Raw genomic sequence first — 16496 nt, 5'->3', positions numbered from 1 at the left:
CCGTGGTATCGTTCTTGAAGCGGGAAGCCCGGAAAAACGCAAATTTCTTGTGCAAATTGTGAAGTAAGTAGTGCATTTTAGACTTTGCCGATGCGCTTATCGTGATTTTTGAGACGCTTATCATGAGTTACAACTCTTATTTTTGCTAGAGCGAAAGTTTGCAACAGGTTCATTGACGGAATTTTCTGGTTGAAAACTCCGAACGAGAAAAAACTTAGCACGGATCGAAGCCGAATCTGGTTGATAACCCGATTATCGAAATCGATAGACAAACAATACAAAGAGAAAGTCCTGTCGCGGGAAGCGGGTGACGTTTCAATAGACGAAGGAGGTAAGTAATAGACTAACTAACGGCAACAGTTCATACTTTTCCCCCTTAGTCTATAACAACCCCCTGTTCAACCAATAGGATCGCCTCATTTTCCCTCTGTCTTCTTTGTCCATAGCTTTGTCTCTCAGTGTCACTCAGCCCGCGTGGCACTTTGCTAATGTCGCGGAGTAATTAAAGGTTTCCATAGGCTGGACCAAAAATTCGTTGAGTCAACCCAACCAGAAGTGAGTTCACCTAAAGTGACAGGAAACACGGAAATTTATAACTGAGCAGTGACGCACAGTGGATCGAGCCAATGGGAGAGGTCGAACAAAATTCGGAAACTTTAAAAGCTTATGTATAACGCCGTTAATTAAAACTTTGAGATTCTAAAAATGGTTCCATTGGCTTTCTGGTGAAATTTGCTTCTTGAAGCACCACTTATACGGAACTTATACTTTAGTTTGATACGGAACTACCATAATATTTACAAAACACACATTATATTTTCCTTTAAAACATATTTTTTTCATCAATTAAAATGAGAATTATCCATACAGAGTGTGCAAACATTTCAAAATCATGAGTTGAAAAACGCTGACTCTGCAAGATTAAATATTAGAGCCTAACACAAAGCGGAGCGGCGACGCACTGGCGCCTACAAACCTAACAGGGATACTTCACGCATTGCGCAATGCGTGAAGTATCCCTGTTAGGTTTGTAGGCGCTAATGTGCGTTTCGCGCTCTCTGCCCGCCCGCCGCGCCGCAGTGTGCCACGGCGTCTGAAGCAACTATTTCACACCAGAGGTATTGCACAGTATCATAAGAAATTGAATGCGCTCCAACATATTAAGAATGGCAGGCATCCTTCGAAAGTACGGAGCATTCCTCGCAAAATAAATCAAGATACTACACTGAAAAAAGTAGGGTGTCAAATCAACGCAGTGTTGTGTTGGTTTGACACAACTCTTGGATTGGCCATTTTTACAGAACACAACGTAGTGTTGAATCAAGAAAAAAGCTGTGTCAGATCAAGTAAACAGGTTGTCACCACTTAACACCCTAAGTTGGGGCAAGTCAAAGTAATTAGTTGTGTTAAATCAGCACAGCCTACACTGGAAAAAAATAGCTCGAAGCAAAAGTGAAAAGTTACAGGATTAAATACGAAAATTAAGTGGCTTTAATACCGAAGCATTCTAACGCCACGTGAGTGATTTTCAATATTTCAATTTTCAGTTTTTCATACCATTAACGAAGAAGAAGAAGGGTGGCTTAAGTTTTAGCTGTGACGTGGAACAGTACATTTCTCTGCTTTGCCACCACCTTTTGTATTTTCTCTCTACCCTAGTTTTGTATTATATTGCTGCTCCTTCAATAATTTTCAGTTGTTCGCCAAATGCTTCAGGCGGCTTTTGCGGTCTGCGCCGCCTTTTCCTTCCTTTTCCTCTCCATGACATCCCCCCAGAAACCTTGTACCCTCTGGATTTCTTCGGGCGTTAGCTCGACTTCCACCTGCTTCGTCGAGCCATCCGCTTGCACCTCGTCCACCGTAATTTGGGGCATTATGTTTTGGGCGGTTCCGCCGGTCTGCTGTCTCTGCTGGGCGTTGGTCTTCTGCTGGTTCTGATTCGCCACCATCTGGTTGAACTGCTCGTACGTAAGGAAGGTGATCCCCTTGCCTTCACCAGCCAGCCTCTTCAGCTCCTCCCGACCTTGCCGAGTTCTCCCGAAGAAGTTCAGGCGTCCGTATCTCTTCGCGGCCTAAAAAATTGATAGGTTATTGATTTGTTAAGGATAATAAAGATGAAAAAGTATACCGAAACACGCTGTGTTTTGTTTTAAGTGCTTGCTGAAGATGGGCTAAGCCCGAAATGCATCCAAGCCATTAAACTTTATTCAACAATATGCGTGTTTCGGTACATTTTTTCATCTTTATTATCTTTATCATAACAGCACGCGAGATGCGTTTTTCCAGTTTTTCCAGTTATTGATTTGTTATTGCTTCATCTGCACTGAAAAAAATTCTCGGTGTATTTACTAAGAAAAGGGTAAAATTACCAAGAATTCAGGGTTCTATTTGATCCCAGTTTCTTCTAATTACCATTTATGGATTTGGTAATTTTACTGAGAAATCTCGGTAAAATTATTGAACTTTCTCGGTAATTTTACTGAACCTTGGTAAAAACGCCAATATTTTTTATCGACTGTGGTAAAATTACCGAGATAAAATGGCAAAGTTACCAGGAATCGATTACCAATAAAAGTGGTATTCTTACCTGAAAAAAACTGTAAAAATACCGGTTTTTAGGTAAGCTTACCTGTCTGTCTTAGTAAAATTACCAATAATTGGTAAAAAAAGTGAGATGGTGAAGGTACCAACGGACCTTGGTAAAAACGCCGAGAATTTTTTTCCCAGTGTGAAAGTGCTTGAAGAGCGGATTCCACGGTATTTGTTAAAAAAATGTATGATAAGGGAAATAGTATAAAAATAGATTTAAAAGTGAGAACATGCACCGCCTAATGACGTCATCTGGCGGCAATTCCCATTGAAACACACGTATTTCGGCAGATCAGATCATTTTGTCATATCCTCTCCAATGATAATTCAATTCATGAACCAAGGGTATCCTCGTGTTTAGTCCACACAGTAGTTTCCACTATATACACGAAATTCATCAAATTTCAGACACCTGCTAATTCTCTATTACACGAAAAAGAAACTCCGGCCATGAAAGCCATAATCGGTTGCTAAACCATGAACGGTTGCTAAACCACACTCTCCTTATACGGAAATATATACCACGATCGATTTCCAATATTTTTATTGCATTGAAATTGGCTTTGAATGTCGATCAAAAGTTAGCCTGGAACGGAGGGTTTATCTATGTACATAGCCTGTAAGTTTGGTTGGAGTTTTTTCTTCAGGGTACAAAGGCACTAAGATGCAAAATGCTAGAGACGTTATAAAAGTAGTGAACTAAGTATACCATGAAACGCAAAAGCAAGATCTCAACTCTGCAATTTAGGAAAAAATATCGTGCAAGTCGAATTTCGAAGGATTTATCATTGAATACTTGAGTAATGGGCCTGTTGCAAACTTTTGCTAGAGCAAAACTAAGAGTTGTTTCTTATAGATAATGCCTCAAAAATCACGATGAGCGCATCGGCAAACTCTGAAATGCACTCATAACTTCACAATCTGCGTAAGAAATTTGCGGTTTTTTGAGCTTCCCGCTTCAAAAACGATACTACGGCACAGGTGAACATTTTGTAAGAGGAGTCGTTCCATCGTCGGCAATAATCATCATAGCCGACGCCAATCCGCCAAAACACGTTTGATGGGACGAGATAACACCTGAATTGGATTAGACCAGATAACAATCGGTGTGTTAACGTTCATATTTTCCACGCCCGAATGGATTGACCTTGAACTCTCCTTGAATCACGCGCGGAACTGCGTGCAAGCGTCGGCCATGATGAATATCGCCGACGATGGAGCGACTCCTCTAACAAAATGTTCACCTACGCCGTAGTATCGTTTTTGAAGCGGGAAGCTTAAAAAAACGCAAATTTCTTACGCAGATTGTGAAGTTATGAGTGCATTTCAGACTTTGCCGATGCGCTCATCGTGATTTTTGAGGCATTATCTACAAGAAACAACTCTTATTTTTGCTCTAGCAAAAGTTTGCAACAGGCCCATTGTTGCGAGTCATTTATGCAGCTCTCAGGAATCATTGATAGTTCATTTGAATTTTCAGCAAAATTAAGTTTTGAGAAATTTAATGACTTTTCATCGCGCGAAATCTCATTTTGCTGCGATGAGAATATCGACTCGTAATGGTGATGGAAGGGCTATAAGCTGCATGCTTATTGTTAGACATTTTGCCACGGTAAATCCGTGGTGTTGTCCTGACGAATTTCACGCGGAAGCGTCAGCCATGTTGAATATCGCGTAATATTCCAGTGCGCATGGGTTGGATGGAACGACTCCTCTTAGGAAATGCTCACCTGTGTCGTAGTTTCGTTTTTGAAGCGGTAAGCTTTTGAAAAAACGCATATTCCTTTCGACGATTGTGAATTAGCAGTGTGTTTCAGACTTTCCCGCTGCGCTCATCATGATTTTTTATCCTTTTTTTTTAAACAAAAACTCTTGTTTTCGCTCTAGCTGAAATTTGCAACAGGCCCATTTCGCAATTCTGTTGTCAGGAGACTAAAGCACTCACCAATTTTAACAAAAAAATTCGACGTAATAAAGGCGTGGTTTTTTTTAGAGAGAAAACATCGCATTCGATACTGATATCGAAACTGCACTCGAATGCGATATTTTCTCTCTAAAAAAACCACGCCTTCATTACGTTTAATTTCTTTGTTAAAATTGGTGAGTGCTTTAGTCTCCTGACAACAGAATTGCGATCTCAAAATTGGAGAAAAATGACGAATAGCTGAAAAAATGGGACCAATTGATGCGATATATCGCATGCCGTTCTGACACAAAATATGGCGTCCATCGAATCACCTTAAGCGGAAATTTCACCGTAGTTGAAATTCCCAACATGAGTATTTAGGTTCGGAAAACGAATGCGTTTTTCATGGTAGAACGAATCACGTTTGGACAAAAAAGAAAGCTACGGATATTGATGTCGCAGTGAAACCTTCTCTTCCTCGCACGCTAGGAATGCTCATACACACGCAAAACAATTGCATCGTAGAGTACAAGAGAGTCGCAATGTACTGGAGCACCGATGAAGTTACTTTTTGAGACTGTTTTTATAAAACACAACTTTTCTGCTGAACTTATGAATATTTTTCTTCCAATTTTTCAAATAATTTTTTTGCAATATCACCCAAAGTTCCTTTAAATTTCAAAGGATAATATTCATAACTTGCCTCAAAAATAAACATTTTATCGAAGGAAATTTGGCAAATCTCGAATGTTCATACGGCGTCCTTCCTTAGTACGGCAGAACGTCTTTTAATTTTTTTGGTCGTTCTCTTTTCGAAGTGGACCTAAGAGAGCGGGAAGCGCCCCCTGGGGGTTGGGTCGAGTAGCGGTCAGGGGGCGCGGCCACCTAGTTAACCACACAGACGAATACAACGGTACTGCGAGCATCGTAAATTCAGATTTTACCTCTGCGCCAAACTTTTGAGTAATGTACATTCTCAGGCTCCGTGATACCATGCACATGCACTTTCCGGGAACGATGCCTCTTTTGGCGACGGAGGCAAGTTGATAGTCACCCGCTGAGTCTTGGAAGTAACCATGTTTGCACTTGCATCTATTGACGCACCGGTCCTTCCCGAGCATGAGAATGCCTTTGTAGAAACGCAGCTTCGATAGATATCCCACTGAACGAAAGTATCAAACAAAAATAACGAAAGAACATGATTTTTATTCGTTAACCCATTTTATTTATGTACTAGGGGGCTACACGGAGAAAATAACTTCGTGCATGTGGACCCAAAGTTGAGGTCATATGGATCTCTGAAGTTTTCGGATCACGTATCTAAAACTTGAGGTCGAGCTGTCGAAGTTCGGGTCAGACATCGAGGCACTTCGGTATGTACCGGAGCACTTCAGATGTGTGACCCGAACCCTTCGGTATGTATCGAAGTACTTCAGATGTCTGACCCGAACTTCGGCAGCTGGACCTCAAGTTTTTAGATACGTGACCCGAAAACTTCAGAGATCCATATGACCTCAACTTCGGGTCCCACGCACGAAGTTTTTTTCTTCGTGTACGTCTCTGACCGCTAATGCCCTTCCCTCTACTTAACATTTTAAATGTTTTTTCTGACAAAATACTGTTTTATACAAGAAAACCAACGAAAAAGATCAACTTCATTTTTTCGGCTTTCGCATACAATAAAAACTCCAGGATGAAATGTGAACCCTCGCGGTAATTTTAATGCAGAAGCGGATCCAGCAATTTGGCAACACCGGGTTCCCAGCCTCAAACCTATGTTAAATAATCTATTCTTGTCGGAGCACCCGGCCCATCCAAGAATCGATACATTTCCATAGGTTAAAATAGAGAAAAACAATGTTACCAATTTGCCGGATCCGCCAATGTTGGAATGGAGGCTAAGAAACAGAAAAATGCTGTCAGATGCAGTTAAGCGGTTTTCCTGTGGACTAGCACTATCGTAAGTGCCTCGGGCCAGGTAACTCGAAAACATAGACACCATGCACTGGAAAAAAAACACATTGGATCTAGAGTCCAGACTCTTGAAAACATTGACAAGAAAAAATACTCTTGATTCAATCGGATTCTTGCTTGAATCAAAACGAAATCCGCTTAAATTAAGAGGCTTGGTTCTTGATTTAAGCTAGATTCTGATTGATACAAGAGTACTTTTTCTTGTCGATGTTTTTAAGAGTCTTGGACTCTAGATCCAATGTGTTTTTTTGCAGTGTGTCGTAACATCCATTGACCGAAAGCCTTCGACATGAACACGTCAGTAATTCCTATGTTCCTTTTGTCTGTTCACAGGTAAGCCGCCCAAGTTCATTTGAGCGCTCTACGCATTAGGGCCCCACACAGGAGTGAGTTGGAAATGAATTTCCATTTTATTTGCGCAACGCATGCGGATGCCTTTTTTGTAATTAATTAGTAGTTCAGTTTTTGTTTCAATAACGGAGCTTTTGCATCGAACTCGGGGGTAAAAAAAACCGCTTAAAATTTGCGGCCGTAATGGAGGAAATCCCCCACGCTACGCCGAAAGTCAACCTCTGTGTCCAAGCTAAGTACAGATAGGGAGCACATACATTAGCAGGGTTGCCACCATGTTTAAAAACTAGGCTAGAATTACGGCAACGTTGTCGAAGTATTTGCTCCCTGTACGTAGAAGTTTGAATGGATATAGAGGTTGACTTTCAACGTAGCGCAAGGAATGTATCCCCCCTGTCACAGCCTCAATTTTAAGAGCTTTTTTTTAAATTAGAGAGTTCGTTTCAGAGAATACAAGTCGCATCATCGTGACTCTCGCAAAATTTTCCACAAGAATAAGTACAACTAAAACAACTCAAATCGGGACTAAGGCCGCAAATAATAAAAAGAACACATATCATATCCAGAAAATAATTTTAACATCAAATTCTTCCTCCAAAGTGAAACTGAACGGCTGGATTTTTGAAGTTAAAAACCTGTAAGATTTGATTTGTAAAACAAAATCAAATGTACAAATCAAATCCTACATGTTTTCAACTCCAAAAATCCAGCCGTACAGTTCACTTTGGAGGAAGAAATTGATGGTAAAATTAATTGTCTAGATATGATATGTGTTCTTTTTATTATTTCCGGCCTTAGTCCCGATTTGAGTTGTTTTCTTTGTCAGTGTTTCGGGCCGATTAACTTGTTTTTTCTAAGAATAAGTACTTAATCGCAAATCCTGACGCATACCAGAGCTCGATTTTGACTGAAAATCAAATCGAGTTCTATTTGTGATGCAATTTAATCAATCCGGTCTTAGGAAAAGACAACCATTTAACTTAATCCATGGCCTATTATTCTCAAAGATGAGAAACTTTTATCTTGTTGGTAATCCATCAGTTTATTACCGTATTATGTGCTTTTTTTCCTGTCTTTTTGTGAGACCACCTCTGTGCTTCAAAGAACGATGTCTTAATTTGTTTTTTTTTTCGAGAAAAGCTGGCCGAATCCTTTTGCAAGGAGCCTTTCAAACTTTAGTGAAGTTTGTCAAATCACAAAAATCTGTCTTTCTCGTATTTGGATTACATTCTGCAATAAGGACCCACTATTTCTGGCCCATTTTAGAACACATATGTCATGGTTTCCTATGCAGATCTGTGCTTTATGCCAAAGCCAGATGTAGTGGTTTCTTATTGCTAAATGTAATCCATTGCATCTTTCAGTAAGTGTAGGGTTTAGGTGAACACTGATCACTTACGTGATGTGCCGGGCTGTATAAAGGCAAGAACCAGTAAACCGACCAGCGGTAAAATCAAAGAAGCCAAGCGCATTTTTACCGGAAATAGCGTCCCGAGGTAATCTTAACGTCATTCCTTCACTCACTACGTTTCATATTTCCCGTCTGCAGATTTGCCATTTTCGCGGGGGTTTTTTTCCCCGCGGAAAACGATGGCACTCGCAAATATCTGACGCAAACTGCCGCATGCGACGGTTTTTATTCGACCTATTAATCACTGACTTATTGCGGAAGCATTTGCCGGTACGAATATGCCTTTTACAAATGTTCCAGACCACCCATCGAATCCTCGGAGAAACCACGGTCTGGAATTGGTAATATTTTGACCCCCCATTTTGAGGCTTCCAGGGGTCACCTAGTAAAACCATACTTTTATACATCGAAATTTTATGAGCTTTCACTGAACTTAACCGTTTTTCTTAAAAATAACCGTTTTCGAGCGAAGTGAGGGAAGCAAGGTTGCCACAATCAGGGAAAACCGGGTAGTGTCAGGGAAATTTATAATGTCAGAAAAAACCTGGAAATGTCAGGGGAAATGACGACTCCGTCGCTATATAGCCATACCGTCCGTGTTCCGAGCTCAGAGACCGAAAGTTACGAGCGTATTATCGTAAGCAATCCAAACTACGGCTGCAGCAACCGGACCTTTCGGCCTCTGTGCCCGGAACGGACGGTATGTCTATACAGCCCGTAACTTTTTTTTCAGTGCACGCATATCATTAAAATTCATGGCACGGACGATTTTAAAAGCAGTTATAAAACTGGAACCTCCAATAATTGAAATAGCCTTCATACACGCTGGCCTTGTCGATTTCCTTTGACAATTTTGCAGTCGTGAATGCATAGCTGAAGTGCGCTCCAGCTAGAATTGTATTTAGCAAATGGGTGGTTTTTATACGAGGATTAAAAATAAACAAGTGGTACGGAATATAACAAAAGAATATGAAGTATGCAAAACGAATATCCGGGTATCGGAACTTGGCTGTTTTGAAAACGCCTTCAAATGCGGCGTGATACCTCACGCATTCCGGAGAGTTCAAATAGTTGTATCATTGCGCCGTAAGAATGTAACGGAAGATTACAATTGAAATTGCCTCCATGCAGGCTTGTCGATTTCCGGTAACATTTTTGCAGTCGTGGATGCATAGCTGAAGTGCACTCCAGCTAGAATTGTATCTAGCAAATGGGTGGTTTTTATACGAGGATTAAAAATAAACAAGTGGCACGGAATATAACAAAAGAATTTGAAGTATGCAAAACGATTATCCGGGTATCGGAACTTGGCTGTTTTGAAAACGCCTTCAAATGCGGCGTGATACCTCACGCATTCCAGAGAGTTCAAATAGTTGTATCATTGCGCCTTAGAAATGCGACGGAAGATTACATTTGAAATTGCCTTCATGCACGCTGGCCTTTTCGATTTCCTGTAACATTTTTGCAGTCGTGAATGCATGGCTTTTGTGCGCTTCAGCTAGAATTGTACATAGCAAGTGGGTAATTTTTATAGGTGGATTATAAATAAACAAGTGGTTAGAAATGAAAAAAAAAAAAATATTAACTATGAAGGACGATTATCCGGATATCGGAACTTTGCTGTTTTGAAAACGCCTTCAAATGCGACGTAATACCTCACGCATTCCGGAGAGTTCAAATAGTTGTATCATTGCGCCTTAGAAATGCGACGGAAGATTACAAAATTGACTCATGCCTCTTATAACGTCTTCTCTTTGAAGCAACATTTTTTTAACTCTCAATATGTTTTCATCGGTTTAAACAGAAGTAAAGAAAAGTTACATTGTATGTTACAAAGTGTTTTTTACAACTCAGGAGATGACGTTTTTGTCATTAAGCAGCAAAGCGAAATTTTTGAGTATTTATGAGACAGGTTTAATATTTCACTTAAAGTTGAGTCCAAACAACGTCTAAGCGTCTCACAAAAATTGAAGGGAATCCGTCATTCTTTCCACAACTGTCTAGACGAATCAAGCAAATTCCATCGTCCAATGACAAGTAATGATCAAGGATCGATTTCATTGACTCTGTAATTGGACTGAATTTTAAAGAAAGGAAATTTAATTAAAAAAATGAAGGAATACTGATTTTGTACCATTATGCTGCAAAATTTTATTTACAACGCCTGAAAGCACATAGTGCCATTTTCAGAGGCATAACAAACTTCAACTAAAGAAACTAAAGATAATCACAAAAAAGCACAACTGAAAGCAAATCGTAATTGAAAGACTCAGTATGATTTTAAATGAAGAACAAGCTGAATAAACTACCAGCGCAGGAAGGAACTAAGATGCATTTTGGACAAAAATTTCTTAGGAGTAGTTTTGAGTTTAACTAGCCGCACAGCATCTCCTGTCAAAACTACAAACCAGAGATCAAATATTTTGAATATGAAAACAAGGATTCAACGTATCTATCACACAGTCTTAAAGAGGAATAAGATTTCGAATATTTTTTTCTCGGTTCGATCTTGATGTGAATTCGGTCCAGATATTATCCTTACTGCTAAATCAAATTAATCAAGAATCATAATAACAATTATAAATTAAAAAGAATCAATGGTCAAACGTGTCGTCTTAAAGAGGAATAAGATTTCAAATATGTTTTTCTGGTTTCGATCTTAATGTGAATTCGTTACTATCCGCACTGTTAAATCAAATTATCATTAATTTTAATAGCAATTTTTAAATAAAAATAATAATCAATAAGCAATCCTGTGCAACCACGAATCTTGTTCGACGGTGAGACTGAATTTGCGTATTTCGGTTCCGGTGTCCCAAAATCTCCCCTTTTATTTTATTTTTCAATCGGAGACCAAACCAGCATCATGGATTGAAATTCTCACAGCATATTTTTTTATTGAGAAGCGAAATTACTGAGATTTTCAAGAACTGACGTTTAGTATAGTTTCTCAAAAAAAACTTATAGTATGACAGGAATAATTGGAAACTCGCATCATGGATTGAAATTCTCAGCGTATTTTTTTATTGAAAAGCGAAATTACTGAGATTTTTAAGAACTGCCGTTTAGTAGTTTCTAAAAAAAATTATAGTATGACAGGAATAATTGGAAATTCGCACAATTTTTTTTTAAGCGTGCCAGTAGGGCTCGCTTTTTGAAATCACTCGGATGTACCATAGTACAGCACACCGATCAACCAATGCTATTCAACGGGCCGTCCAAATATTTTTTTCCTCGGACCCGTTTTCTTGTCTTTGAACCATTATACTGTCAAGCCCTGATGGTCTCTTACCAAAAAACCGACTGAACTGCTAATTGGGAACCCTTGAGAACATTTTCCTGTCAAAACCGTATTATTTCATTTGACAAAAACCTCATAGAAGCTTTCTTACGCTCGGAGGACTCAACTCTAGAACCTTCTTTCCCGCCAAAACTGTTTAGCCAATGAGCGTCTTGCACTGCAAGTGCAATCTGTGATGAGCCTCGTGACTCTTTATACCATGTACTAACCGTGGCCCCTGCAGAAATCCACTCAAACCACTGCAGTTATCTCCCGATATAGCTTTGGGTGTCAGGTTTCGAGCAAGGCAATAAAAGACGGCGAGGAGAGGGTCGCCTCGTCGAACCTATTATCTTCCACGCCCGATTAACCATTCACCGTGACGCCAGGATCCACCAAATTTTCACAAAAATTGTTTTCCGTCTATTTAGCGAGTTTTTCCTTACTTTCCGTTAAAGTACAAATAAAAAGAGACCTCATTTGTAAAAATCGGCCGAATAGGAGAGAAGTTACAGTTCGAAATCCAAAGAGATTAACTCAACGCGATTTCGATGCACGGCAGTTCGCCCAAATCACGGTCGTGCGAAATGCCGCATATCAGCTTAAAATCAAGATAATTGGACGGAATCTTTAAAATCAATTTACATTCAACGTTCATGAATCAATATTTTCTCCCAAATTTAGCAAAAAGTACCAATTGATGCAAATAACAAAGACGTGAAAATAGTAGGTATGTGTCCAACATTTTAGTTATTCGGCACGCTTTTCCAACATATTCATGTTGGATTTTTCTGCTTGTTTTTTTTTTATTGCTAAGTGCTTCGCGTTCGCAGTATATGTTTCACAATATTTTTCCGGTACGGGGAATCGTAAAAAATTAAATTAAAAAGTGAGAATATCTACCGCCTTGTGACCTCATCGAGCGGTATTTCCTACTTGCTTACGTGCATTTTCGTAGAAAAAGTCATTTAGTCATACCTCCTTTATTAATTGGTATTTTCAGAAACCAAAGATATTCTCATGCCCAGCTCACTCAGTAGCTCGGCCCTGAACCTGAAATTCACAAAATGTCTGACACCTGTAAATCTTTCAATCTACAACGCCGCGCCTCCTCTTTTTTGCAGTGTCACTAAAATGCTATGATAGAAAATTTGCATAAAAGTCTGAATTTTTATACATTCTATGTTTAATTGGCAACTACCAAGTGAACTGAGACGAAAATATCCTTGCTTTCTAAATTGAACCATTGCTGAAGGAGTCATAACCACATGAACTAATCCTCTAAAATACATGTGTCTAAATGAGAAATGCCTCCAGATGACGCCACAAGGCGGTACATTTTTTCACTCTGTAATCTATTTTTCTCCAATATCCCAAAATCAGAAAAAATTATGAAAAATACTGCGAACTCAGCGCATTGAGCACTTTCGGATAAAGCAATAACATTTTTTCGTGCAAAGTCTTCATTACCTTTTTAAGAGCTGGATGATTTGGGCAGCGTTTAACAGAAAGAAACCAAGCCACATCAGCCTTTGCTAAATTTAACTGGGCAATTTAATGCTTTACAAGAGAACTTTGGTGCGGATTTCTTTAAAATTTCAAGGAATTTTCCTCGTACTGAGCAGAAAATTCACTGAAAATTTGCACCAAAAATTTCACGTAAATCTGTCCAACCGTCTTCTTGTACAAAATTGAATTGCCCAATTAAACTCGGCAATAGCTGATATGGATTGGTTCCTCTCTGCTTAACGCGGTCCATTTGTACCAATGGTATTAAGCAACTCTTCGGTCTCCTCTTCCGTTAAGATCTTCCCCATCAATGCCGCCAGCGATTGATTTTCGATAGCTGCCTGGTGGATAGCGCCTATGTTTTTCTGGGAAGAAGTCTTGCCTTGTCCCACCCCGGTAGTCCCATTCTGTCCCACCTTGGTAGTCCCACTCTGTCCCACCTCGGTAGTCCCGCCCTTTCCCACCGCGTTAGTCTCTTTCTCCTTCATCCCGCCGAAGGAAGTTCTGTTTTCTCCTGTGGACGAGTTTTTGCTCCTGCTGGCAACTTCGTTCACAGTCGTAGCAGCAGCTCGTTTGATCGCGGCGAACCTCTCTTGTTCGGCGACCTTCCTCTTCGCCGTTATCTCTTGTAACTGGTCGTAAGTGACGAATTCAATCGCCTTGAGTCGCTTACGTCCTTTCTGCGTCTTGCCGAAGAAATTCAGGCGTCCGTAACGATTGGCTTCCTGAGGATGGACGTATCACGGTTGTTACTCACGAAATTCTAGAGTGGAGTTTTTACGTGTGTTAGGGCCATTGGCGGATCCAGCAAATGGAGATGTTGCATGTGTGAGGAATTGGCGAATTGACTGTTGATTCTTTTGTAAAAATTTGCGAGAAACAAGATGTGGCCACTGGTTTTCTCTGAAATTAACTCCCAAGTTCAAAAAAAGCTCTCAAGTTGAGGCCAAAATGGAGGGGATATCCCACGCTATTCTGAGAGTCCACCTCTACATCAAAACATACTCTCCATGCAAAGATAGGGAGCAAATACATTGACAGGGTTGCCGTGATTTCAGTTTTAGAGTCCTCAAATAAAGTAGCAGCCTTGTCAATGTATTTGCTCCCTATCTTTGCATGGAGAATTTGTCTTGATGTAGAGGTGGACTCTCAGGATAGCGTGGGATATCCATTCCATTATGGCCTCAACTTGAGAGCTTTTTTTGAGCTTGGGAGTTAATTTTAGAGAAAACCGGTGGCACCATCGTGTTTCTCGCGAACTTTTACATATGAATCGATAGTCAAATTGCAAATTCCTAACACATGCAACACCTCCATCGATAGATATCGATTATTTTATCCATATATTTTAGCGGGGCAACGCCCCCGCCCCCGGTTTTAAATTGGCAACGTTGTTTTTCTCCATTTTAACCTATGGAAATGTATCGATTCATGTAGGGGCGAGTGCTCCGACAGGAATCGATTATATAGCATAGGTTTAAATGGAGCAAATCCGGTGTTGCCAATTTGCCGGATCCGCCTTGGGGGGTATTTGGAGTTCGTTTTAGTAAAAACATAAGCACCATCGTGTTTCTCGCAAAATTGTACATTTGAAACCGTACTTTGAGAATGAGAGATGTGAAGAATCACTCAGTTTTGAAAATTGGCGTAAGAAATGAGGGCTAACGTTCCCCAATTTCGGCTAGAATGATAATTTCCATTTTATTTTCAAAATTTAATTGAATGAATGGTGCACTACTCTATTGCCCCTCAGAGAAAAAGCAATTAAATTGAAATCACACGCTTACTTCACCGAAAGGAAATGAACGTGAGTTTTAATTTGTTTGTACTCTCATTTTTCAAAGAGAAATTATTCTGAGGATTTTTCAAAGAGAAATTATTCCGACGATTTTTCAAAGAGAAATTATTCTGAGGATTTTTCAAAGAGAAATTATTCTGATATTTTTTTTTTCCATTTTACTTTCAATCCGTACTTGGAACGGATTAAATTCCGAAGGTCCCGGGAAACGTAACACTGGCACTTTAAAACAAGGTTTCGCTTTGGAACGGCAGCAAGTTGGTACTCGCCAGTGGAGTCTTTGAAAAATCCATGTTTCATTTTGCATCTGTTTTCGCACCCATCTCCTGAAAACATCAGGAGTCCTTTCCAATGACGCGACCTTCCAGAGGCTGAAAACATGCAAAATCGCAGTCGAAGTAAATTAATCGATAATTTGTATGTGCGTCTCAAGAAATCAGGAGTCATAACTCGCTGACGCCTGTCCTGAAAATGCGTGCGTCAGCAAATCACATTCGCATGATGAAGAACTTCAGAACCACAAGCTCGGCTCAGAGCGCCTTCACTTGATAATGATACTTCACGCATTGTCTTGCAGCTAGTTTGGTGGCCTATGTGATCCAAACCCAACTTGAATGAGTTTAGCAATAAGAAACCAAATTTTCCAGAGAACAAGATGCCTACTTATTGTATGTAGAATGAAACACCAGACAAAGTGGGAATTCAAGTTTTGTGATGTATTTCTTCTCATCAAAATTTCACGTATAGAACACGGTGTGTACAACGGAAATCTTGAAAATAACTCCCAACAAGGAGATTGACATTTTTCGATGCATCAATTCAAATTTTCCGCTTATAAAAAACAATAATCTATTTGAGTCATTTGCGCATTAAACGTTACCGTAACAGTCTTTGCGGTAAAAAAGTATGACTACCTCAATATCAGCGCTTTGGCTCAGCCATACCACGTTGTTTATTCTTCGAAAAACGCAGGAAAGGGATGAGATACTGCTAATTGAGAAGTCTGCAAAAACTGTATGGGTGTGCGGATTGATTCAAGTAAAATCAATTGTTTTTCTTGTAAGCGTAAAACTCACGCTTCTTGCAACCGATGCCAAGTAAAAACGTTACATGACTAAGCAGCTAAGATGGGCCTTTATAGCTTAGGCTAATTATTTTTTTCTCAACGTCATAAATGAAGTCGATATCTTAGCGAAATAAGTCGATATTTTAAAGTTTTGTCCTTCTTTTATAGATTCAATGTAGCGGTAACTAACAGAGAACTTGCAGGTGTCTGAAATTTTGTGAATTTCATCTTTAAAATGATACTGCCAGGAAAACTGAACACGAGGATATCCTTGGTCTCAAAATTGAACAATTATTGGAGGATATATGACAAAATAACCTAATCTCACAAAAGTTCTCACATTTTAAAATATATTTTTCTCCAATTTCCCATGTCAGAAAAATATTATGAAAAAAATGCCAACTCAGCTCACTAGGCACTCTCAGATGAAGCAGTAAAATTTGTGTGTGCAAATTCCCCATTTGAAATCAATTCATGAGAACTATTCCTCACCCGCAGAACATCGTTGGAAGAACAGTGCTGTCGAGAAGATGGAAAGTAGGAAGAGGAAACCTCTCCGCATTTTTATGCCATGAGCCCTCGGCAAAATTGTCACCTGTTAATTGAACTTGT

The 16496-nt window shown here is 39.7% G+C and overlaps 2 protein-coding genes across 4 annotated transcripts in view; one reads left to right on the top strand and one right to left on the bottom strand.

Annotated features, from left to right (window-relative positions):
- Window positions 1-16496, top strand: part of Pino (protein pinocchio) — a 329206-nt gene that overhangs the window by 115791 nt on the left and 196919 nt on the right. The window lies entirely within an intron of this gene.
- Window positions 795-9326, bottom strand: LOC109029833 (uncharacterized). 2 transcript variants are annotated; one of them, XM_072304938.1, is made up of 3 exons: window positions 8299-9326; window positions 5440-5657; window positions 795-2072 (listed from the first exon to the last, which is right to left on the bottom strand). In XM_072304938.1, the coding sequence occupies exons 1-3, from the start codon at window positions 8330-8332 to the stop codon at window positions 1713-1715; spliced, it is 612 nt and encodes a 203-aa protein (XP_072161039.1). In that variant the 5' UTR covers window positions 8333-9326; the 3' UTR covers window positions 795-1712. The 2 variants fall into 2 exon arrangements, with proteins under 2 accessions (XP_072161039.1, XP_072161038.1); XM_072304937.1 differs by having other exon boundaries at window positions 798-2072; window positions 8220-9321.

The sequence above is a fragment of the Bemisia tabaci genome, chromosome 10, assembly GCF_918797505.1.
Source record: "Bemisia tabaci chromosome 10, PGI_BMITA_v3".
NCBI lineage: Eukaryota > Metazoa > Arthropoda > Insecta > Hemiptera > Aleyrodidae > Bemisia > Bemisia tabaci.
The sequence above is the reverse complement of the archived record's forward strand: the minus strand, read 5'-3'. Positions and strand labels throughout refer to the sequence as shown.